Consider the following 25,605-nt stretch of genomic DNA (forward strand, 5'->3'; position numbering starts at 1 on the left):
AAAAAATGATCATATAAGGTTCCAATAGGCATTATATGACCCCGAGATATATCCCCTAGAATTTCAGGACTTTTCGACACCGGGCTTTAAAACCTAAAAAAAATTTCAAAAAGTGTGGATATTAGTCTTTAATTTTGGAATTTTTCTACTTTTTTTAGCCCCAAAGAAAAAATGTTGAAATGTTTACCGTGGTCCCTAATACCCTCCGGAAGTCCTATTGGTTGGGTGGAACCATCCAATTTGCCTTTAAACAGCCAATTTACCGTTTTACAACTTGCACCGATTTCATTAACTTAAGCCTACCACGAACATTTATGACAACAAATAATGATCATAAATGGTTCCAACCGACATTATATGACCCCAAGATGTATCCCCTAAAATCTCAAGCATTTTCGACACTCGGCCCTAAAACCTCCAAAATTTCTCAAAAAACGTGGATATTAGTCTTCATTTTTGAATTTTTTGACTATTTTATGCCCTTTAAAAAAAATTGCCTAAATGTTTACCATGGTCCCTACTACCCTCTGGGAGTCGAATCGGATTGGTGGAACCATCCAATTCGCCTAAAAACGACCAATTTACCGGTTTAAAACTTAAACCAATTTCATTAACTCAAGCCTACCACAAACATTAATAACAACAAATAATGATCATATATTGTTCCAATAGGCATTATATAACCCCGAGATATATCCCCTAAAATTTCAGGACTTTTCGACACACGACTTTGAAACCTCAAAAATTTATCAAAAAGTGTGCATATTAGCCTTCAATTTTAGAATTTTTCTACTTTTTTAAGCTCGAAAATAAAAATTGTCGAAATGTTTACCATTGTCCCTAATACCCTCCGGAGTCCTAATGGTTGGGTGGAACTATCCAATTTGCCTTTAAACAGACAATTTACCGTTTTACAACTTGCACCGATTTCATCAACTTAAGTCTACCACGAACATTTATGACAACAAACAATGATCATAAATGGTTCCAAACAAAATTATATGACACCGAGATGTATCCCTTAAAATTTCATGATTTTTCGACACCGGGCCCTAAAACCTCCTAAATTTCTTAAAAAGCGTGTATATTAGACCTCTTTTTTGGAATTTTTTGAAATTTTTCGCGTAGAAATAAAAATTGCTGAAATGTTTACCACGGTCCCTAATACCTTTCGGGAGTCCAATTGGGTTGGTGGGACCATCCAATTTGCCTTTAAACGGCCAATATAATTACCGGTTTACAACTTGCACCAATTTTATTAACTCAAGCCTACCACGAATATTAATAACAACAAATAATGATCATATATGGTTCCAATAGGCATTATATGACCCCGAGATATATCCCCTAGAATTTCAGGATTTTTCGACACCGGGCTATAAAACCTAAAAAATTTCACAAAAAGTGTGGATATTAGTCTTTAATTTTGGAATTTTTCTTCTTTTTTTGGCCCGAAGGTAAAAATTGTCGAAATGTTTACCATGGTCCCTAATACCCTTCAGGATTGCTATTGGTTGGGTGGAACCATCCAATTTGCCTTTAAACAACCTATTTACCGTTTTACAACTTGCACCGATTTCATTAACTTAAGCCTACCACGAACATTTATGACAACAAATAATGATCATAAATGGTTCCAAACGACATTTTATGACCCTAAGATGTATCCTCTAAAATCTCAAGACTTTTCGACACCGGGCCCTAAAACCTCAAAATTTTCACAAAAAGCGTGGATATTAGTTTTCATTTTTTGAATTTTGTCTTTTTTTTGCCTGTAAAGAAAAATTGCCTAAATGTTTACCATGATCCCTACTACCCTCCGGGATTCGAACTTCAATTTTTGGAATTTTTCTACTTTTTTTGGCACGAAAGTAAAAATTTCCGAAATGTTTACCATTGTCCCTAATGCCCTCCGGAGTTCTAATGGTTGGGTGGAACCATCCAATTTGCCTTTAAACAGACAATTTACCGTTTTACAACTTGCACCGATATCATCAACTTAAGTCTACCACGAACATTTATGACAACAACTAATGAAACAATGATCATAAATTGTTCCAAACGATATTATATGACCCCGAGATGTATCCCTTAAAATTTCATGATTTTTCGACACCGGGACCTAAAACCTCCTAAATTTCTTAAAAAGCGTGTATTATTGGACTTCAATTTTGGAATTTTTTGACATTTTTCAGGCGGAAATAAAAATTCCAGAAATGTTTACCCTCCGGAAGTCCAATTGGGTTGGTGGGACCATCCAATTTGCCTTTAAACGGCCAATATAATTACCGATTTACAACTTGCAACAATTTTATGAACTCAAGCCTACCACGAATATTAATAACAACAAATAATGATCATATATGGTTCCAATAGGCATTATATGACCCCGAGATATATCCCCTAGAATTTCAGGACTTTTCGACACAGGTTTTAAAACCTTAAAAATTTCTCAAAAAGTGTGAATATTAGTCTTCAATTTTGGAATTTTTCTAACTTTTTTAGCCCCAAAGAAAAAATGTCGAAATGTTTACCATGGTCCCTAATACCCTCCGGGAGTCCTATTGGTTGAGTGGAACCATCCAATTTGGCTTTAAACACCAATTTACCGTTTTACAACTTGCACTGATTTCATTAACTTAAGCCTCCCTCGAACATTTATGACAACAAATAATGATCATAAATGGTAACAAACGACCTTATATGACCCCTAGATGTATCCCCTAAAATCTCAAGCCTTTTCGACACCGGGCCCTAAAACCTCCAAAATTTCTCAAAAAACGTGGATATTAGTTTTCATTTTTTAATTTTTTGACTATTTTTTACCCTTAAAGAAAAATTGCCTAAATGTTTACCATGGTCCCTACTACGCTCCGGGAGTCGAATTGGGTTGGCGGAACCGTCCAATTCGCCTTAAAACGACTAATTTACCGGTTTAAAACTTACATCAATTTCATTAACTCAAGCCTACCACGAACATTAATAACAACAAATAATGATCATATATGGTTCCAATAGGCATTATATGACCCCGAGATATATCCCTTAGAATTTCAGGACTTTTCGACACCGGACTTTGAAACCTCTAAAATTTCTCAAAAAGTGTGGATATTAGCCTTCAATTTTGGAATTTTTCTACTTTTTATGGCCGGAAAATAAAAATTGACGAAATGTTTACCATTGTCCCTAATACCCTTCGGAGTCCTAATGGTTGGGTGGAACCATCCAATTTGCTTTTAAACAGATAATTTACCGTTTTACAACTTGCACCGATTTCACAAACTTCAGTCTACCACGAACATTTAAGACAACAAATAATGATCATAAATGGTTCCAAACGATATTATATGACACCGAGATGTATCCCTTCAAATTTCATGATTTTAAACAGATAATTTACCGTTTTACAACTTGCACCGATTTCACAAACTTCAGTCTACCACGAACATTTAAGACAACAAATAATGATCATAAATGGTTCCAAACGATATTATATGACACCGAGATGTATCCCTTCAAATTTATGATTTTTCGACACCAGGCCCTAAAACCTTCTAAATTTCTTAAAAAGCGTGTATATTAGACTTCTATTTTGGAATTTTTTGACATTTTTAACGCGGAAATAAAAATTGCAGAAATGTTTATCACGGTCCCTAATACCCTCCGGGAGTCCAATTGGGTTAGTGGGACCATCTAATTTGCCTTTAAACGGCCAATATAATTACCGATTTACAACTTGCACAATTTTATTAACTCAAGCCTACCACAAATATTAATAACAACAAATAATGATCATATATGGTTCCAATAGGCATTATATGACCCCGAGAGATATCCCCTAGAATTTCAGGACTTTTCGACACCGGGCTTTAAAACCTCAAAATTTTCTCAAAAAGTGTGGATATTAGTCTTCAATTTTGGAATTTTTCTATTTTTTTTATCCCGAAAGAAAAAATGTCGAAATGTTTACTATGGTCCCTTATACCCTCCGGGAGTCCTATTGGTTGGGTGGAACCATCCAATTTGCCTTTAAACAGCCAATTTACCGTTTTACGACTTGCACCGATTTCATTAAGTTAAGCCTACCACGAACATTTATGACAACAAATAATGATCATAAATGGTTCCAAACAACATTATATGGCCCCAAGATGTATCCACTAAAATCTCAAGCCTTTTCGACACCGGGCCGCGAAACCTCCAAAATTTCTCAAAAAGCGTGGATATTTCAATTTTGGATTTTTTTACTTTTTTCGCCCGGAATTTAAAAACGCCGAAATGTTTGCCATGGTCCCTTATATCCTCCGGGAGTTCAATTGGGTGTGTGGAACCATTCAATTTGCTTTTAAACGGCCAATTAACAGTTTACAACTTGCACCGATTTACCGGTTTACAACTAGCACAGATTTACCAGTTTACAACGGCCAATTTAATTAACTTGCACTGAACCGGACTTGAACCGAAATTAATCCAAACCCGTTTTAACCTTTCAAAACCCGAATTTAACCGGACTTGTTACTAACCTAACCTGAATTCAACCCGACCCGTTCCTAACCTGACCCGAATTAAACCCAACCTGTTATAAAACCGACCCGAAATCAACCTGACTTGTTATTGACCTGACCCAAATTCAACCCAATCTGTTTCTAACCCGACTCGAAATTAACACTTGTTATTGACCCAACCTAAATTCAACCCAAGTTGTTCCTCACCTGATGTCAAATCACCCTACATGTAATTTAGACCACCTTATTATTGTTGATCAAAGCATTTTGTCTAGGGAAACCAAGTTGTCCAGGCAGCAAAAGAAAGGAGCATCATCCTCAAATTTAAGAGTTAAATATATTATATATTTGTTGTATGGTCAAAGGTGATAATTATCTTCCTAAATTGTAAACTATAGTTCCCTAGTATATTGCCATATATATTATAGTCAAAGAAAATAATTAGCTTGATAAAAATGATAATTATTTATTTATAGTCAGTTGAACCCGAATATGATTTGACTTGGAAATGACCCGACCTAATTGTAACCTGCAAATTATTGACTTGAACATAACCCGACTTGAATCAAAGAATGACCCAACTTGGAAATAACCCAACCTGATTATAACCCGCAAATTATTGACTTGAACCGAACCCGACTTGAACCCGAGAATGGACCCGACTTGAAAATGACCTGACCTGATTATAATCCGCAAATTTATGACTTGAACCAAACCCGACTCAAACCCGAGAATGACCTGACCTGATTCTAACCTGCAAATTATTGACTTGAACCGAACCCGACTCGAACCCGAGAATTACCTTAACCCGTTTTAATCCGTGAAAACCCGAATTAAACCCGACCCATTGTTCACCCGACACGAATGTAACCCGACCTAAACCCAACCCAAATCCGATAAGAAGTATGACCCGACGTGACACGACTCAAGCATGACCCGCATAAGTTATGGAATTAATATGAATTGACCCGACTGAGTTGACCCGACCCACTCAAACCCGACCCGTTTACCCGAATTGACAGCACTACTACTGTCGTACCCGTTTTTCGAAATTTTGATTTTGCCGTACCCCGTCTCCAGACCAGTGCCGTTTTTGTCCCCGTATCCATTTTTGTACAACATAGGTTCTACATTGGAGGTAAGAAACATAGAGCAAAAAGAAATTTCCATGAGATGAATTCAAAATTTCCTTCTATAATGTTCATAATTTCATATAACATGAAAAGGACAACATATGCTTACAAATCTCTCAAGGTCACAAGCACAGTATAAAGTCAAATCATCCAAGAGAATATGCTAGCAGGACTCCTAAATTGAATCATAATATGAATGTTCATGGGAGTTAAATGACCAAATCATGAACTTTGGTTGGCCTTGGTCTACGTACTTAGTTAAGACAAAGAACTAAGATTCGAATCAAGAAATGATAGTATCCTAAAAGGAGTATTCTGGAGAACAACACATACAAGGTCTTTATAAACATTACTCCATACAGCAGACTTACTATGCAAATATATACTAAACATATATGCTAGCCAACATCTTAGCATAGACTTTGTATGACACTCTAAACTGAATTCTGTTCAACCTTAGGCACAGAGCACCCAATAAAATAGGCATGACATCCACCAAGTTTGACAAAGAAAAGAGGAAGAGCTTATCCAACGACAGTGTTGTAAAAATGACTCCAGACATCCTACCACTGGCAGAGCCAACATGGAACAAGGAGGGACAGTTGTCCCCCCAATTTTATTTTTATTTTTTTTTTCAAAAAAAAAAAATCATTCAAATAGATTATTTTGTGCATAATGATTTATACCAAATGAAATGGATCAGAGGTCAAAGTAGCATTTGTAGAGCCTCGTGAATGCGGGATCAAATCCCACGGTATTTCATTTCATCTCTTATTTTTTAATAAGTACAGAATGATTAAATATAATTTACAATCCACGGGACTATTACAACAATCATTCAACTGACATGAGCTTATATACAACAGATTAGAGTTCAATCCTTGATACTGCAATTTTACTTTCTTTATTTGTACCATGAACATTACGTCATTACCCCAAACTAAGGTTGTAAACTTGTAATAGGGCAATATGAAGCTATATAATTTAATGTTTGACTTTTTCAATCATTCTTAATGTTTGGATTTTTCAAAAATTCTGAACCCGTAATCAAATACTTTTATGGAGGAAGAATTGGTATATAATGTAGGTTTTTTGACTAAGTACTCCATATTTTGGTTTTTTTTGAGTTGTAGAGCTTCAACTATTTATTTAAGTATCTATTTGTTCCAACAATTTTATCATACTAAACGATGTCTATTTGTTCCCCCGTTTTGAAATTTTCTGGCTCCGCCACATAATATGACTGCAGCAAGACAGTGTCAAGACACGGATGGTCAAAAGTGCTATTTAGTTTTCACAGTGCATTCCTGAACTATAAACTGAAAAGTAAGCTCGACATATACTAATATCAGGCTTGTTTTGTAGTCACAACTCAAAAGCTCAAATTAACATTCTAAATGGCTATTGAGGAATTCATATGAGAAATAACAGTACGCACAAGTTAAGAAGAAACATTATGCAAGTCTAGCTAAAGTACCTACCTGTCTGTGTCCTCGTGAACCCAGATGTGGAGTTGCAACAGTGATAAAATTCATGGGTTCCAGTCCAGCAATTCTACCTTGGCAGTCTTCTCCAACCTTTTCAACGCTACAACTTAAAGTCTCATCTTCAAAGTAGTTTCCCTTTGCAACCAAAATGTTCGATGTTTCCTGAGGTTCATACAGCTTTCCAATAGCATGCCTTGCAACAAGACCCCCTAAAGAATGTGAAATAAATGAAATCTTCTGCAACCCAGGCCTGCGGCTGATAACAGTGGATACCTGCAGTTGTGCAAAGTATGAAAATATCATCACTGAAGTCTTGTAAGGAGCGGAAAGCATAGGCTATTCACAAGGAAGACAAGGCAAACAATTACAGGTAACTTAGGCTATGAGGATGAAATAGCTATTACCCAAATACCTCATCAGCAAGACGTTCACCCATCAAATCAACACCATCAAATGTCAATGTAGCGGTGTTGCATTGACTACCTGCAGCAAAGACGAATGTGAACTTTGGCAAATCATTTAAATATAAAGAGTAAAATAGCTTCCTATCGAAAAAAAAAAATAATAACTCTTTAATATGAATGGATGAAAGGCTGGTAAGTGGTAACAATTCATGTCTAAAAAAAGAAAAGCTTATAATAATTTCTGGATAGATCAGTAATATGACTAGAGTAGGACACCTCCCTGTAAAGTAAAGTTACTTAAGTATGAAGCAGGAGGGGCGAAATAGAACTCACAATGCACCATTACTTTGTCAGGGAGCTGCTTCACAAATTGATCAGCAGCAAATTTCCAGTCAGTGGCACTACATTATAAGTGTTCACAAGTCAAGTAAGTATGTGTAGCAAGTGTATAATTATACATAGGGACACCAAAAAAATAAATATTATTAAGTACTATAGATTTCAGAATGGAGAAATTTTAAACAAAAAAACAAGCTGCCAAAGCATGTGACCAATATGCATGGTGAAACATTTCTTACAAGTTTTAGCAGTACAAAACTGTAACAATGGAACTGAAGCACCTTATACAGATAGAGAATAGTGAGTTATAGGATTATAGAGGCATATAGAAGGGTAGAAAAACAAGATATTAACAACTACTATCTTTTGGCTAATTCAGCACTAAGCGATAATGGGTGACAAGGCATGATGGAAGGTTCAATCTTCTCAGTTAATATCTTTTCTTTTTTTTCATTTTGTGGGACAAGGAATAACAAATTCATACATATTATCACTTAGTCAGTGGTTCAAGTACACATTAAACCACTGATGCCGATAAACACACGCAAATGATTTTGTATCAGTAATTTTACAAAAAGAAGCTATTTCATAAAAGAGTGAAATAACCTTTCTAGCGAAGGCTGCAAAGCACATATAATATGTAAGAAAATAAAACATGAACACAGCCCAATCGCTGACATCAGTTGAAAAAAATTGTCTGCTCATACATACTCCATATAACATAACACCAAACAAAAATATCTCATCCTATGTGTCAACTAACAGACCTAGAAGCTATTTCTTTAGTTCCCATAATTTCCTCATACATGTCATTTTGTCACCTACCAAATAATGGCCAGCCAGATTACTTACAAAATTGCTTACTAAACTAGTTAAAGTTGCACTTATTATCCCCTGCTTCAAATGACTGAACTGGACTCATTTCTTTTCATTTGTTTAGCCCTAATCCAATAAAAGGAGCCTTCTATTTCATCCTTCACAAGGTCTTTAAGAAAACGTATATCTAAATCACTCTCATCTTCACATTAACTCAATTTTTAAGGAAATGGCCATAAAGGCATACCCCATTCACCAATACTATCTTTACTACCCCCCTTCACATCACTCTCCCTCTTCCTATTTCTTTTGATAACTTCAAATTGATGGTCCATCACCACAAGATTCATAGTTTCAACAATGTAACACTACAAAAAGTTGTCTTATCATCCAACATATGATTCTCTTGACTAAAAGCATCAAAATCCTTTATCAAACAAATTTTAATAAGCACATTAAGGTAATTTGTCTCATAAGATTTCCACTAAAGGATTGATATGCTTCCTAAAACCCTTTTATCATCAAAATTACAACGAGCACATTCTTAGCATTTGTAAATATCTTTTATCCTCAACTTCCCATTATTTATATCCAACTTCCTATTGGCATTGCCATCAAACAATCCCTTGCGACTACATTCTCTCAGCAAGATATACGCACAATAAGTTATTGGCTCTCTAAAATTTTCAGCTAAAGTTGGTTCTTCAACATGGTACAACCTCTCAAACTCGAGTTTTAGAGCTTACACACGAGTTCAATAATTCAGTTGAGTTACTCCCTAGTCGCTACCCTCAGAAACAATCACTACTATAATTTAACCCTCTAACATATTATGCAATAATGGATTAATCATCAACCTAGCAATATCATCCATCATATCATTACAAAACACCCAATTTACTATAAATCAATGAACACTAAAAGAATTGCAAAACAAATGTAAGGAATAGGAGAGAGAAGAGAGAGAGGACCTTCCAATAAGACCATTAACCATGACAACAAGATGCTTAGGAGAGAGGTTAAACTCAACCATGGCAGAATCCACAATATCCTGCCCACCAGCAACAGATTCAGTCTCTGTCTTCTGCCCTAATTGTTGCAATTGCCTATCTTTCCTATTCCCAAAACACCCAATTCCCAATTTACTAAGAAATTCCATCATCAAAAAACTATCAGATTTTTTCTGTATACTACTACTGCTAATGCTTAAAAATTTGTGCTGAAAGAACCCTTTTTTCTGCTGAAATCTGCAAGAAATGGGTGTTAAAGCAGGAAATTGAACTGGGTTTTTGCTGTTTTTAAGCTTACAATCAGATCTCCATGAAATGGGATTTGAGGGTTTGATTAAAAGTGCAGAACTTGGATACAAGAATATCATGAGATACAGAAAATGGGAAAGTAAGAAGAAGGGTACATTAATTAAAAATAAATAAATTAAAGATAAAATTGAGGAATTCTGAAGAAGTGACAACTAGAAAGTAGTGGAAGAAGAGTGGAGTGTAGATGGTGGCACTGTAATGTGACTGCAACTGCAACTTTTTTTGTTCAAGTTTCTTTGCTTGAACGATATGTATGATGATTAGTTTGTGTGAATATCAAGGTTACCAAAGATCTTGTCATAAATATTAGGATTTGAGTAATTTTTGACCAATCCTATTTCTAACACTAACGAATTAGATTCTTCTGTTAATAGAAAGAATTTGATTCTTTGATGACTTTGAGTTGCATATGATCTACTTCATATAAAGTTGGTATTTTTTAGTTTTGTTCGTTTTAGTTAACAACAATACGAATAGAATAAAACGTGAATGATTTATCTATTAAGACTTGTAATAGAAGAATTGAAGGCAACGATCTAATAGTGGTAAATTTAGTTCAAGGAATTTGGTCTTATTGGAATTTGATCCAAAGCATCCTCGTTAGCATAAAGATACTTTTCCAAAAGTTCGAGCATTCAGAAATAAATCATTATAGAGAAACAAATAGAGCACTAGATTCGATAATAGACATATTATAATTTCTCAAAGTAGGGTGTGAACCGGGCTTTGCTCTCGGATATGCTTTAAATAATTCTTTTTTACGTTACGCTTAAAAAGACTTGTTAATTAAATTAGAATATGATGACAACAATAAATTATTTTGGATTATTTTTAATCTAACTCATGATTAATTTCTAGCTAAAATGGTAATATATATGGTTTTCATTCTATGAGGTTTGGTGTTCAAAATTCTTTATATCCATTTTTAGTTTAAGATCTCATGGATAAAAATTGTTGAAGATAGATGATGTGTTGTGATGCTAGTGTAAAAAGGAGTACACGTAGAACACATACATTTTTAGCATTTTTTTTTTTTTGAAGGATGGAATGCCTTTAATATATAAATACATAATGTTAGTAAAAATAAATAATAATAATAATAAATAATAATAATAATAATAATAATAATAAATAATAATAATAATAATGTTTAATTGTCTTGGAATTGTTAGGTTTTTTCCCTCTTTATTTTCGGAGTCGCTTTAATATATAAAGTAGGAAAAATTCATGGGAATAATCCCACCTTTCACCCGTTCGTTTTTATAATCCCACCTTTCAATTATTTTTCAATAATCCCACCTTTAGGTAACTTTTATTTTTATTGGTCCTTACAGGTTACCTCACCTGTTTTAGCCGGTTTTAGGCCTACGTGGAATCTAACGGTTACTTATTTTTTAATTTTTTTTTTGTTTGTTTAAAAGTGCCATGTCCCTTAGTTGATTTCTCTTCTTCTTCTTTCTCTGTCTCCTCTCTTCCTTAAAACACCATTGTTGGTCGCAAATTCCCCTATCAAATTCATCTCTTCTCAGTGAAATTTGGTTGCAATGGGTAGTTGTAGGCACGTTGGTTCAAGTGAATCATCTTCGTCAAGGTCGTTTGGTTGGGGTTTGCCAAAATTGAAGTGCAAATGCGGTGTTGAAGCCGTAATTCGGAGGGTGAGGAATGGCGATAATGTGGGTAAGAAGTTCTACGGATGCCCTAACTGGCCTGTAAGTGTGGTTGGAAGTGACAAATTTTTTGTTTTTGGAATTGAACTTGTAAGATTATTCAATTGGAAAAATCAAATTAGGGCTTTCAAATTAATTTGATTTTGGGATTTTTTTTTACAGGAGGGTGATTGTGGGTTCTTTCAGTGGGTTAATGCTAACAATATGGACCTTGAAGATCTACGATTCCAGGTTTTTGAAAAAGATACACAAGTTGCTGAAAAGGAGATTGAAATTGATTTCATGAAGGAGCAGTTGAAAAAAAATTGAGAAGAATTTGGATATTAAAGAGGATGAGTTGAATGATACAAAAATGGAGCTTTGCCACACTAGAATTGAACTAATGAAGGTGGCAAGGAATGAAAAAAACTTTTCCATTGCTCTGTTTGTGTCATGGATTTTCTTTGCTTTTCTGTTAGTGTATTTGAAGGCATGACAGTGATATTGAGTGGAGATGATAGTAGGTTAGACTCATTAAGCTTGTTTAGGTTTGGACATGATTGTATATTTTGCATTTGTGACATGTAATATGGCTTTGAAAAAACCTTTTTAGTAGCAAGGCATGTTACTGTAACAGTGAATTAATGGAAGGTATTATTACATTGATTTGCTTTCAACTTGAATTATGTTGGTGAAGTTGTTATGTTGAACAAATTAAGTTGGTGAAGTTGTTATGTTGAACAAAATAGCTTGCAAATGGTCTGGCCAACAAACACAAAATGAACACTGCCATGGTTCACTGCATTACACAAAATGAACACTGCCATGGTTCATTGCATTACATTGTAATATGCCCAAAAACAATAAAAACTGTTGTTAAAAGATTACATAAATAAAGTACCAACACTTAATTACTTAATTACACCAAAATGAGTTATTGTTCATGCCACTACTTAGATGACTACTGAGTTGGTTGATGCAAGGTCGAACGTTGACTCTAGTTGCAAGTAATTACACCATAGCTGTTCTTGATGATCTTGTTCTCCTGTCATTGCCTTGGGTCTGCAAACAGATACAGTAGCATATTAGCATTAGTAAGACATTAGTTGCAAGCAAAATGAGACACACTAATAGTGCCAACATAAAGGCACTCACATTAGTGATTGCAGATCCATCTGATGCAATGAAGACACCTACACCTGCTGGGACCTGGTTCCTTCCTCTGCCCCTAGTTCCACCCCTGGCCCTTCCTACTCCCCTGTTCCCACTTGAAGCACCTCTGCTAGAGCCAGCAACATGTGAACCCCTTCCTCTTCCTGTCCCAACATTGGCAGCAACACCTCCTCTACCCCTTCCACCCCTTGATCCCCTACCCATCAAAATTGTTCTTTCCCCCTCTACCAAGTATGGTAGGTTGAGCAGTTAGGGAGTGGTGGGTTGTATCAGCCTGAGTGGATTGCACAGATGCAGCTGTAGGTTGAGGTGTAGCTGTTGTTGCAGTTTGTGATGTTGCTGTGTGTTTAGCATCCTTGCGAGGCCTCCCTCTTCCCCTCTTTGGAGCAGGATCAGCTGGCTGCACATTGTCCTTGTTAGGGCACTTCCTTTTGTTATGCCCTTTCAGTTGGCAGACAGAACAAGTCATTTCAATCCCTGTTCTTGTCAAAGAACCGGATTTGTTGGGGTTCTCATGTGGATCTTTAATTCGATTTTTTCTTGGCCTCCCTGGACCAATTTTGATTGGTGGAGGATCGATAGGCATGGACACTACTGGCCAGTGCCTTTCACCTTGAATTGGTGGAATACAACCTATCAACATCCACAAAAAAAATGCATTAGTTGACAACTACAGTGGCAGACAAAAATGAATGCATTAATGGAATTGCTTTGTTACCTGCATACACTGACAAATAAGTGTCCCTGTGGTAGCATTGATCCTCATACATCTCTGGTTCCTTGCCCATGAAAAAAATAGAAGCCACTGCATGGAAACATGGGATGCCCAGCATGTCCCATTTCCTACAAGTACAACTTCTGCTTTCCAAGTCCACCACCAGCTGATCTAAGTAGTAGTTCACATTGAAAAGGGTTTCAGATGAAGGAGTAACTTCACACTCTGCAGCCTTTGCCTTCTCAACTTCCAACTTGGCTTGTATTCTTGGACATAGCAATGTGGTGACTTTCATCATACCTTGCCTTTTCACCACCAATCTCTGCATCAAAGTAGCTCTTATCTCTTTTAACATGTAGAGCAAATGTTTTGTCCTTGCTTGAATGATGTACCCATTGAATGTTTCTGCTATGTTTGAAGTAATTGCATCAGTCTTCACTCCTGGATTCAGAAAAGCTCTGCAGAATAATTCAGGCCTATGCAATTTGAAGTCATTGGCTGCATCCACATTTAACTCTGCAAGCTCCTGCAGTCCTTCATTGTAATCAGCCATATTGTATGCCTTAGCAATTCTCCAGAACAACAATTCAGCTCATCTCCTTTATACTTCTTGTGCCAGTGAGCAAATATGTGTCTAGCACAGTGTCTATGCTCTGCCTTAGGCAGAACGGTTGAGACACTATGCACTATACTCTGCCAAATTACAATACAATACAGAATTCAAATTAGCACAAAATAGGCAAAGAATTCAAATTAGAATACAAACAATATAGAATATACAATTAGCTCACAGTTGAGAAATAAGTTAGGAATCATACCTGATGCTCATCAGAAATGATAGAGACCCCTTCTCCTTCTTCCAGATTTAGACAAGCAGCAACTTTCATGAAGAACCACTCCCAGCTGGAGTTGTTTTCACCTTCAACAACAGCCCAACACACTGGGAACATCTGGTCATTACTGTCCCTGCCAACAGCAGCCAACAGTTGACCCCCCAAAAAGGTCTTGAGAAAACAGGCATCTACTGCCAACACCTTCCTACAACCTTGAATCCACCCATTTCTCAAAGCTTCAAAACAGATGAACAACCTCTGGAACATTAGTGGGAAAGCCTGCTTTTCAATGTCAGTGACAAGCTCCAATTCTGTTCCAAGACTGCATTCCTCTATTGCCTTCAAATACCCACCTAGCTTGTTATAGTGGTCATGCATTGACCCATGTAACAGTCTATGGGCATTGTACTTGACTCTATAGGCAAAGTATCTAGTCACCAACATCCTGTATGCCTTCCTCATACACTCAATAATGTCTTTTGCTGGCCAATGTGGCCTAGTTTTGAACACATCTAAATATTGCTTTGCAACAAAACTTGATTTGAGTTGCCTGTTCCTCTTCATATTTCTCTGACAACTGTGAAGTCCTTTCACTGTCTTCACAACTATTGTAGCCCTCCTACTATCCCAGGAAGCATACACATAGAATGGACAGCTTCCTCTGCATTTCACACCTAACCTCTGTGATCTCTGTTTGTTACTCACAACAATACTCACATCTCTGCCCTGCAACACAGCATACTTAGCTACAGCATCCTTGAAATCATCTCTGTTTGAAAATTTCTGCCCAACTTTCCACTCAAAACTTGAAAAATCTGTTTGTTTAGACACCAACAAACCTAGTCTTTTTCTCCTTCCAGGAATCAAATCTTCCTCACCACTATCAGGTGGGGTATGTATTTCATCATCACTCTCTTCATAATCACTCTGGGGGCCAGAAGGTTCACCACCTAAATCTTCCCCAACATCTGTCCTGTTTACAGCCTCCTCCTGTAGTTTAATTCCCTGAGCTGCTTCAATTTGTATTTTTCTTGCAATATCAACAAGCTGGGCAGTTGTATCCCTTACCCTTTGCCTAGCTATGTTGTACTCTTCATCCCCACTGTCAGACTGATATTGAAGCTCCTCATTCAAGATCTCTTCACTCTCCTTCTCATAATCATCCTCTACCTCCTCAGAAGCATAATCATCTTCAACTAAAATATCACCACCATCTTCCCCACTGTCATCTAAGTCTTCCCCACTGTCATCTGTACCCACTTCTCCAAAGAAAGGCTTGCTACTAACTCCTTTGCCTTTGTCAACCAGTGGGTTATAACTAGGGTCAACTGTGTCACTATCACTGCTATATTCTGGTATCAAATCATTAATGGGGATAGGGCTTTCAGGCCTTGCATCTTCCCACTCAAAAGTGTTTACAGGGTCATTTTCTGGAGCTTGGTGAGCTATTTCAGGTGTTGTACTAGGGTTTATAACATATTTTATTCTACATGTACTTTTGTTAGATGGGGAAATGGTTGGTGGAATGGTAATAAGTTCAGTGGGAGCATTTTCTGTTGGCTTTCGTGAGCTGTCAAGGGCTTTATGGGAAGTTTCAACAAGGGCTTTTTGGGAAGGTGGTCCCCTCTTTAGTGGAAGTTTTTTGGCTCTCACAGATTTGGGTTGGGTCTTCTGTTTTGAGGAGGCAGGTTGTAGTTCTTTGGGAAAGAGAATTGGGTCATTTTCACAGTGCATAGCATAAACCTCCACCCCCCTATGCTTCTCTGCTACCCTTATCATTTCCCTTATACTGTCATCATCTGTGACCCTCCTCAACCCATCCTCCATACTCAGTCCAGGAACTAAGTATAAAAACCCCTGAATTCTACCATCATATCTAGCACACTTCATAACCAACTCCACAAGATAAAAAGAGCATAGTTCATCAGGGTCTACATTAAAGGTTCTGTTTTGCCCATTCATATAACACAACAATCCATTAACACGCTGCTGAAACACCCCTCCATGCCACATTTTCAAGGTTATTTTACTACAACCCATACCTAAGTTCACAACAACTATAACACAATTAACATTCAACAAAAACCAACAGCATAGCACAACAAAAACCTAGCATTTAGGTTTCGAAATCAAATCACATAAACCGACAAAAAAATCACAACATAACACAAATAAACAACAATTCGCAACAGTAAGTATCAAATACATTGCAATCATATAGAAAAATCATCAATTTCGGGTTAAGGTTCGACATTTACTTCGAAATTTAGCAAATTTTCAGGCGGAAATCAGGGTTCGAAAAACTTACCTAAAATGGGGTTCTTCGCTATTCAATTTTTACCAACGATGGAAGCTTCACAATTAATGGCACCGTACTCAAGTTGTTGAAGCTTCAATTATGGCGGATGAGATTTTTTACAGAGCCTCTGTTCAAGTGAGTAATGAGGGAGGGAGGAACTCTACAGACATTAACGTGGGTAGTTGGACGGAGAGAGAGATGACTGATGAGTGACATTTATGTTACCCTTAGGGGTAGTGTATTGGTCTCTTTTCTCCTGTTTTTCTTAGGTTTTCTACCTCTTTTCTCCTCTTATGGCTTCCTTTTCTTTTATGGATGAAAAGTATGCTTATTTGCGCTTGTTTTGATAATCTTTATGCATAATTTTATCATCCCCATGCTCTCGTGATCTTTGCTATCTTTTGCAGGTTCCATGACGGTCCTAAGCACGGTAGGAGGCCCCTTGGCCAAGTATGGAGGCATGGACAAAGACAAGAGGAGCAAAAGGGAAGAAGAGGAAGCAAGAAGAGGAAGTTCAAGAGGAGGTGTGGCCGAACCTCTAAGAGGTTCGGTCGAACCAAGGTGTGGTCAAACTTTTGAAAAGTTCGACCGAACCTCCAAGGCAGTTTCAACCAAGTTTTCAGCATGTTTACAGGAGGGGTTGAACCAGGAAAGTTCGACCAAACAAGGATCAGGGAGGTTCGACCGAACCTACCCTGAGTTCGGCCGAACCTACCCTGAGTCCGACCGAACCTACACAGAGTTCGGTCGGACCTTTTCCCGTTTCAGCTGACTTTTTGCGGAGCTTCCTAAGCAATTTTGTAAGGGGTATAAATAGATTTTTTTTTTGCTCATTAAAAAAGAGAAGATTTTTCAGTTTCGAATAGATTTTTAGGTTAGTTTTTAGGTTTTAGAGAGAGAAACTCTCAAAATTTTAGAGAGAGAAAGTGAGGAGCGCAATGGTTTTAATGGATTTTGGATAATCAAATGAGGAATTTGAAGATCTCCACCTTATATCAATGAGCATTTCTTACTTTCTCTTCTCTTATTGCTTTATTTAGTTGCTTTCATTATGCTTGAGTAGTTTCCCTTCTACTAGGTGTTGAGTGAGACTTTGTAATGATTATTTGAGTTATTTGAGATAAATTTGATGATAATTGTGTGATTAAATTGATTGAATTGATGTTGGCATGTTGTTTGTTTTAGATTGGATTGTTCTCCCATGATAGCACACTTAATTGCATATTGGTTTTAGTTTGACAAGGGATTGTGAATTAAAATTGATATATTTGATTGCATTTTGGGTAATTTTCTTCTATGCACCTAGTCAATGAGGGATCTAGGCTAGGAATTTGAGAGATTACTTTTGAGTGTAGTTAATTCTCATTATATTTCTTTCTTTGCATGATTGATTATCAAATGGATTCTCATTAGCCTATTAATTGTTCTAAGTGGATCTTTTCCCCTAGTAGACTTTATCATACCTTGTTCTTTATATGTGTTTTAGTGTAGTTGTAGTGTCCACTATCCATAAACCGACTTCGGCGTAGCTTAAGCATTAGATCGAGAACAATCCAACATTACCGTTCCTTGTGGTTCGACTCCGAACTTACCACTAGACTTGTTTAGGGGTTAGTTTTAGGATTTATAAATTTATTTGATTGAGTGTGGAATGTGCGACCGTTCTAACGCCCGTCAAAATGGCGCCGTTGCCGGGGAACGGTGTCAATGCTTGATTGTTTTTGATTGCTTGAGTCTAGGTCTTTGTGTATACTTTTCTTTTTATTTTATTTTTTTTTAATTTTTGCTTGTTTTTGTAAAAAAAAATGGCAAGTAACTCGTTTCCTCAATATGACAATGAGCCTTTTTGTGAATATTTCAATAGACTTGTGGGATATTTGGATTTTGATTGTTGTAGTCTTTGGGAGGCTTGTGAGATTTGTTATTTTGGTTTGAATGAGCAAACTAGGGATGAAGTTGAATGCATGCATAATGGTGAATTTAGAGTATTATCAATTGATGATGCTTGGGATTTTTATGTTTGGTTTGCTTGGGATGTCTATAATAAGGGTAATCATGATTCTATTATTGATATGCAATGTGTTGATACTTCTAATATTAGCATGAATTCCCATGATTTGTTACATGATCCATTAAGTGAACCTAAAACACATGATTTCAACTCTATTTCCTCTTTTGTTCATGATGATGAGGTACATGCTCAAGTTGATGCTAATGGTGTGTTTCAATATTCTTCATTATTTACCATGCCTTCTTGTGATGTGCTTCGTTCCCTTAATGATGAATCTCATGTGTTTGATTGTGCCCCCACTCCCCAATGTGATGTATATGCTCATGATCTTAATGTTGATTTTTTCCAATCTTGGTTGTACTTCTTCTTCTCTTGTTGAACCTCAACCTTCAACACCTTTTGAATCCCTTATTGCTACTTTTGAATCTCAAATTAGGTGCATTGAGCTTGATAATGAGCTTGGGCCTAGTAAGGAAATGATTCTTAATTCTATGAGAGGTCAATTAGAGATAATGAAAAAGAATGAGGAGCGTCTTGAGGAGGGAAGGAGAAGAAAAGAAGAGTTAGAAAGCCAATTGTCACCCTTGATGCTTGTTTGTGAAAAATCCCAATTTAATGTGTGTGTTGAGGATGATGATGATGATTTTGAGCAACCAAGAGAGTGTGAGGATCCCATTGGTGAGCATATGAGTGATGGTGAAGGAGTTGAGAATGAAGAGAATGTTGATTTTGAAAATCCTAACCCTTTTTCCCATCTTGATGAGTCTCAAGTGCATGATTGTGATCCTTTTATCCATGAGTATTTGGATTCATTTAAGGTTATGTCTAATGTGTTTATTGAGTGTCAAATGAAAACCCATAGCCTTTTGAGTGAGTTCATTAAGAATGCTTCATGGGAGAGAGACCATTTTGAAATGAATTTGCATCCATTCATGCATGGCTTTGAGATTTTAGGCTTTAAGGAAGTTAAGGGAGTTGTTGTTCATGATTGTAGTGAAGGGGATTATGTAGTTCCTCTTGGAAGTTGGATGTTTGAGGGAGATCATGATCATGAGTGTTCTTCTTTTGAGGATTCTATGATTGATTTTCATGCTCAAATTGGTGATTTGAGGAATGGTGGTGAAGAAGAGACCATTTGTAAGACCATTGCTCCTATCCCCTTCTCTCATGTCCCTTTTTCAAGGAATTTCAACCATATCCCCTACACTCCTATATCCCTTCCTTCCTTTGTTAATGAGCCTATTGGGGACCCCCTTTCCTATGAAGATTTTTATGTCCCTCATTCGTCTTCAATTGAGGAAAAGGGTGATTTTGCCACCCAAAAAGATTTTTGTGAAGAGAGTTTGCCTTTCTATTCTTTTTCTGATTTTCTTGAATTTTCTTTTGATTCTTCTTTTTCTTGGAAACTCCCTCTTCACCTTCTTTTGCGTGCACTAATCTTGGTGCATGCCCTTCTTATATCATTTGCTTACTTGTTATCTTATGAGATGTGTAGTAGTGCATTTGACAAGCTCTTGCGATCGTTGCAATATTATTTACTAGAGCGGTCAAGCTTGGACCTTAAGCAAGCCTTTCTCGGGAAGTAACCCGTGTTTTATTGCTTTCATTTTCTTTTCTTTTTAGAATAGTTTTTGGCCTCATGGAAATGCTTGTGTGCTTGGTGCTAGGTACATAACTTAATATACTCTTATGCATTGGTTTGGATCAAGAATCAAGGAAGTTTGACTCCACTTTTGCTAGCACATGGAAAACAAGATTCAATTTTAGAGGTAGTCGGCTTCAAGAAGGTTTAATTGGGTCATTTGCGGGTACTATACCCACCTAATATCCGGTAATATCCTTCCTTGCTCTTCCTCTAATGATTTGTGACTTGTTAGACATATGTTGGTTGGTTGGATGACTTTCTTTCTTTTCTCCTCCCATGGATTCTTTGGTTTAAAGTTTGAGCATGTTGCCTCATTCAAGCTTGGGGGAGGGTATTCTATCATGTTTGGTGGAATTTTGATTCATATATGCCATGCACATTTGTATATGCTTTCCCATTTTCTATATTTTGAAAATTCCAAAAAGATTTTGTTTCTATCAAGGCAAATTTGCAATGTATTTTCTTTTGTTCTTGCTTTGGACATAATACTTTTGGACTTGTATTCTTGAATGTCTTTCTTCCTAAATTTTAGAGGTGTGCACGGTTTGAGAATGTGTTAGGTTGACTCTAGGATATGGTATGCTAAGGTAGTTGGCTAAGAACTTTGGGACCATGAAGCTCTAGTTCACTTGCTTGTGGTAAGATGGAGTTGCTCTCTATAGTGGATATGAAATCAAGAGTTAGTTATTGCTATCCCTAGTGAGGTATAATTGTTCTAGCCTTCATCATACTTTGTTGAGCGGCATATTTGGATCCTCGGCTATTGCATTCTCATATCTAGAACTTGACTTTTAGCTCCCAAGATCGCGACTGAGCCACTTTAGGGGATGACAAAGACATTTCTCTTTTTATAGGATTAATTTTAAATTTTAGATTTGGTTTGCATTTGCCCCTATTACTAGTCCATTTGAGCCATATACATTCTTTTCTCTAACCTTAATACAAGCCTTCCAGCCTTAGTTTCACTTTAAATCCTACCTTTAGTTTGTGAAGCAATTTTGTTTTGGAGCTTGTTTTATTGTTTATGGTGCAAGTTTAGAATTATAAGTTCATTTGCAAAGCAAGTATGTGTTGTATATAATTTTTTTGCATAAAACCAAATACTTTTTTAGAAAAAGCCGTCCAAAGTTAAAAGAGGCAAGGACATCTAAAAAAAAAAAAAAAGGTAAAGAAGAATGTAAAGCACACAAAAAAAAGGGTTTTGTTATTGTTGTTCTCCCTGTTTTTGTTATTTTGTGTTAAATAAGCTTGGGGAAAGTTATTTAATAAGCATACTTGGAACTTTTGTTTTGGAATCGTTTGGATCTTGTGGAAGAAGTTCCACCCGTGCTTCACATAGGTTTACCACCAATTTCAAGAGTTCTCCACACCTTTACTCTCCTAGCTTATATGTTAATACCTTGAAAGTCCTTTTGATCCTAGAGGGTTAAGTCATTCAATGATGGCGGGAAATAGGAATCAAGCCTATAGAGCGAGTTTGCATAGCCAAGATGTCGGGTAACCTTCTCAATGTTTTTAATTTCTTATTTATTTTCCGGTTTCTTCGTGGAATCATGAGAAGCTAACTTGAAAGTGGATTTGAATCTAGTAGAGAGAACGTGGTTTGATTGGTTGAAACAAAAGGTGGAATGTGTTTCCTTTAGTTCTCTATGCTTAGCATATGTTATGTTTCAATCAACCTTGGACATCTTAGAACGTGCATACCTTTATTATTTTAGAAAGATTGACATTCATTAGTGTTTGTTCCATCATAAAAGTCCACTCTAGAACGCTTGTAACTTTTCTCTTACTTCGATTTATTTTATTTTATTTATTTATTGCTTTGCCTTGATTTTTTTTCAAGAGTTATGGGTTAAACTCTTAGGACACCCTTACGAGAGCTTACTCGTCCACTAGAGCGAGCTATGGGGTTTAAAGTGCTTGATGCATGCGCTAAATGCATTCGTGATTCCTACGAAAGTGAGTTAGTGTATATTCTTTCTCTTCTAGTTTTATTTTATTTTATTGTTTTTTTTAAAAAAAAAATATACATCGTTTTCCGTTGTGTTTGTTTTGTTTTGCTCGAGGATGAGCAAAAGTTAAGCTTGGGGGTGTTTGATGAGTGACATTTATGTTACCCTTAGGGGTAGTGTATTGGTCTCTTTTCTCCTGTTTTTCTTAGGTTTTCTACCTCTTTTCTCCTCTTATGGATTCCTTTTCTTTTATGGATGAAAAGTATGCTTATTTGCGCTTGTTTTGATAATATTTATGCATAATTTTATCATCCCCATGCTCTCGTGATCTTTGCTATCTTTTGCAGGTTCCACGACGGTCCTAAGCACGGTAGGAGGCCCCTTGGCCAAGTATGGAGGCATGGACAAAGACAAGAGGAGCAAAAGGGAAGAAGAGGAAGCAAGAAGAGGAAGTTCAAGAGGAGGTGTGGCCGAACCTCTAAGAGGTTCGGTCGAACCAAGGTGTGGTCAAACTTTTGAAAAGTTCGACCGAACCTCCAAGGCAGTTTCAACCAAGTTTTCAGCATGTTTACAGGAGGGGTCGAACCAGGAAAGTTCGACCAAACAAGGATCAGGGAGGTTCGACCGAACCTACCCTGAGTTCGGCCGAACCTACCCTGAGTCCGACCGAACCTACACAGAGTTCGGTCGGACCTTTTCCCGTTTCAGCTGACTTTTTGCGGAGCTTCCTAAGCAATTTTGTAAGGGGTATAAATAGATTTTTTTTTTTGCTCATTAAAAAAGAGAAGATTTTTCAGTTTAGAATAGATTTTTAGGTTAGTTTTTAGGTTTTAGAGAGAGAAACTCTCAAAATTTTAGAGAGAGAAAGTGAGGAGCACAATGGTTTTAATGGATTTTGGATAATCAAATGAGGAATTTGAAGATCTCCACCTTATATCAATGAGCATTTCTTACTTTCTCTTCTCTTATTGCTTTATTTAGTTGCTTTCATTATGCTTGAGTAGTTTCCCTTCTACTAGGTGTTGAGTGAGACTTTGTAATGATTATTTGAGTTATTTGAGATAAATTTGATGATAATTGTGTGATTAAATTGATTGAATTGATGTTGGCATGTTGTTTGTTTTAGATTGGATTGATCTCCCATGATAGCACACTTAATTGCATATTGGTTTTAGTTTGACAAGGGATTGTGAATTAAAATTGATATATTTGATTGCATTTTGGGTAATTTTCTTCTATGCACCTAGTCAATGAGGGATCTAGGCTAGGAATTTGAGAGATTACTTTTGAGTGTAGTTAATTCTCATTATATTTCTTTCTTTGCATGATTGATTATCAAATGGATTCTCATTAGCCTATTAATTGTTCTAAGTGGATCTTTTCCCCTAGTAGACTTTATCATACCTTGTTCTTTATATGCGTTTTAGTGTAGTTGTAGTGTCCACTATCCATAAACCGACTTCGGCGTAGCTTAAGCATTAGATCGAGAACAATCCAACATTACCGTTCCTTGTGGTTCGACTCCGAACTTACCACTAGACTTGTTTAGGGGTTAGTTTTAGGATTTATAAATTTATTTGATTGAGTGTGGAATGTGCGACCGTTCTAACGCCCGTCAATGACATGGCATGTTTTAGGGGGGAAATCAGACTACCCAAGTACACGTCACAATTGCTTACCTTGTTAGCCGGTTTCAAGTTAGATGGGTCCAATAAAAATAAAAGTTACCTAAAGGTGGGATTATTGAAAAATAATTGAAAGGTGGGATTATTAAAAACGAACGGGTAAAAGGTGGGATTATTCCCATGAATTTTTCCTATAAAGTATATATAATTAGATATACATTGATACCTATAATAGCCAGCAAATTTTCTCAATGCTCTACAAGGGCAATTAAAGTGTAACTCTCAAGAGGATGACATCCTAATTTTGTATTGTCTTGGAATTGTTGAGGCTATTCCCTCTTTATTTTTGGGAGCACTTTTTGACAAGTAAAAGTGTAGATATACAATATAATAGCCTGCGAATCCTCTCGATGCCCTACAAGAACAATTAAGGTGTATCTTTCGAGATGATGACATCCTAATAGACTTGTCATTTCTCGTATTGGTAAAGAGTCACAAAGGCGAGTGATGAGAATCGATCTCAAAATCTCCTAAAACTAGAGAAAAGATCTAACCATTTAAGGTATTGTTCACTCTCGTATTGATGGTTTTTAAAGCTTCCTTATATTTAGTTTTTGGGAAAGAAAGATTAGACCAATGCAAAGATCTTAAACAAGTAGAGCTCGAAGTTGACGCATATAGGATCCATTAACCTGTGAACAAAAATGTACTGATGTTTCAACTAATTATTCTCGTCTATAATTATTAAAAGAATTAACGACAAATCAAACAAAACCACATAATTAGCTAATTAGCGTTTATGTGTTTCCATACTAATTTAATGAATTCTATTAGTCATGTGATGAGTAGAGTCTTCCAGATTGTTATTGTTAATGGTAGGTGGTCCATGATGTCTTAAGAAAAAAACATTGTAGAGCTTCACGGGTTTATAGTTTTACAAACTCGCAATCACGAGAGAATATGTTGGCACCTACGGCCGTCCCACCACCAATCGTATGTACTTCAGTTTTTGTGGTTGTCAACTATCTTGATAAAGTCGTGTAAATGAGATATTACGGATTAATAACTAAATCAGAAATTAAATTGATCAAAATATTGTCTTTATCTTTTTTTATTTTTATGAAATCTCGTCTCTATCATCATCATTTATAGATCTTTATACATGCATTAAAAAAAATACTCCACTATATATATATATATATATATATATATAGGAGGAATCTGGTGAGAATAGGTCCATATGTGAGAATTCATACTTATGTGAGAACTGATTTATAATTTAGAACATGTGAGTAAAAATTTAGAACATGTGAATTAAAATTTAGAACATGCGAGTTAAAATTTAGAACATGTGACTCAAATTAAAATTTTGAACATATGAGTAATAATTTAGAACATTTGTGTTAGTAATAGGTTTAGAACATCTAATTTAAGAATTAGAACAAGTGATTAAAAATTTATAAAATTTGCTTTATGAAATTTTAAACATATGAGTAAAATTTAGACATATGATTTAAGATTATGAACATGTGAATAAAAATTTAGAACAAACTGATATAGAATATAGAAAGTGTGAGTAAATAATTTAGAACATACGAGTAAAAAAATAGAATATACAATTTAAAATCTGGAACATATAATTAAAAATCTTAAAACACACGTTTTAAAATTTAGAACATACAAGTTAAAATTTTGGAACAAGT

The 25,605-nt window shown here is 36.2% G+C and overlaps 2 protein-coding genes across 2 annotated transcripts in view; one reads left to right on the top strand and one right to left on the bottom strand.

Moving 5' to 3' along the window:
* The window catches only part of LOC110721088, a 44,332-nt gene extending 33,916 nt beyond the window's left edge, over positions 1-10,416 (bottom strand). The window contains exons 1-4 of the mRNA XM_021900211.1: positions 9,656-10,416; positions 7,863-7,930; positions 7,538-7,608; positions 7,120-7,398 (exon numbers count right to left, since the gene is read on the bottom strand). Of these exons, the coding sequence (XP_021755903.1) occupies positions 7,120-7,398; positions 7,538-7,608; positions 7,863-7,930; positions 9,656-10,062 (825 nt within the window). The 5' untranslated portion in view covers positions 10,063-10,416. The remainder of the gene's footprint in view (positions 1-7,119; positions 7,399-7,537; positions 7,609-7,862; positions 7,931-9,655) is intronic.
* Positions 10,417-11,201: 785 nt separating this feature from the next.
* LOC110721066 (DNA topoisomerase 3-alpha-like) lies at positions 11,202-12,304 on the top strand. Its single transcript, XM_021900180.1, has 2 exons — positions 11,202-11,712; positions 11,833-12,304. The coding sequence occupies exons 1-2, from the start codon at positions 11,548-11,550 to the stop codon at positions 11,977-11,979; spliced, it is 312 nt and encodes a 103-aa protein (XP_021755872.1). The 5' UTR covers positions 11,202-11,547; the 3' UTR covers positions 11,980-12,304.
* The last annotated feature ends 13,301 nt before the right edge of the window (positions 12,305-25,605 follow it).

The sequence above is a fragment of the Chenopodium quinoa genome, unplaced genomic scaffold (assembly GCF_001683475.1).
Source record: "Chenopodium quinoa cultivar QQ74 unplaced genomic scaffold, ASM168347v1, whole genome shotgun sequence".
NCBI lineage: Eukaryota > Viridiplantae > Streptophyta > Magnoliopsida > Caryophyllales > Amaranthaceae > Chenopodium > Chenopodium quinoa.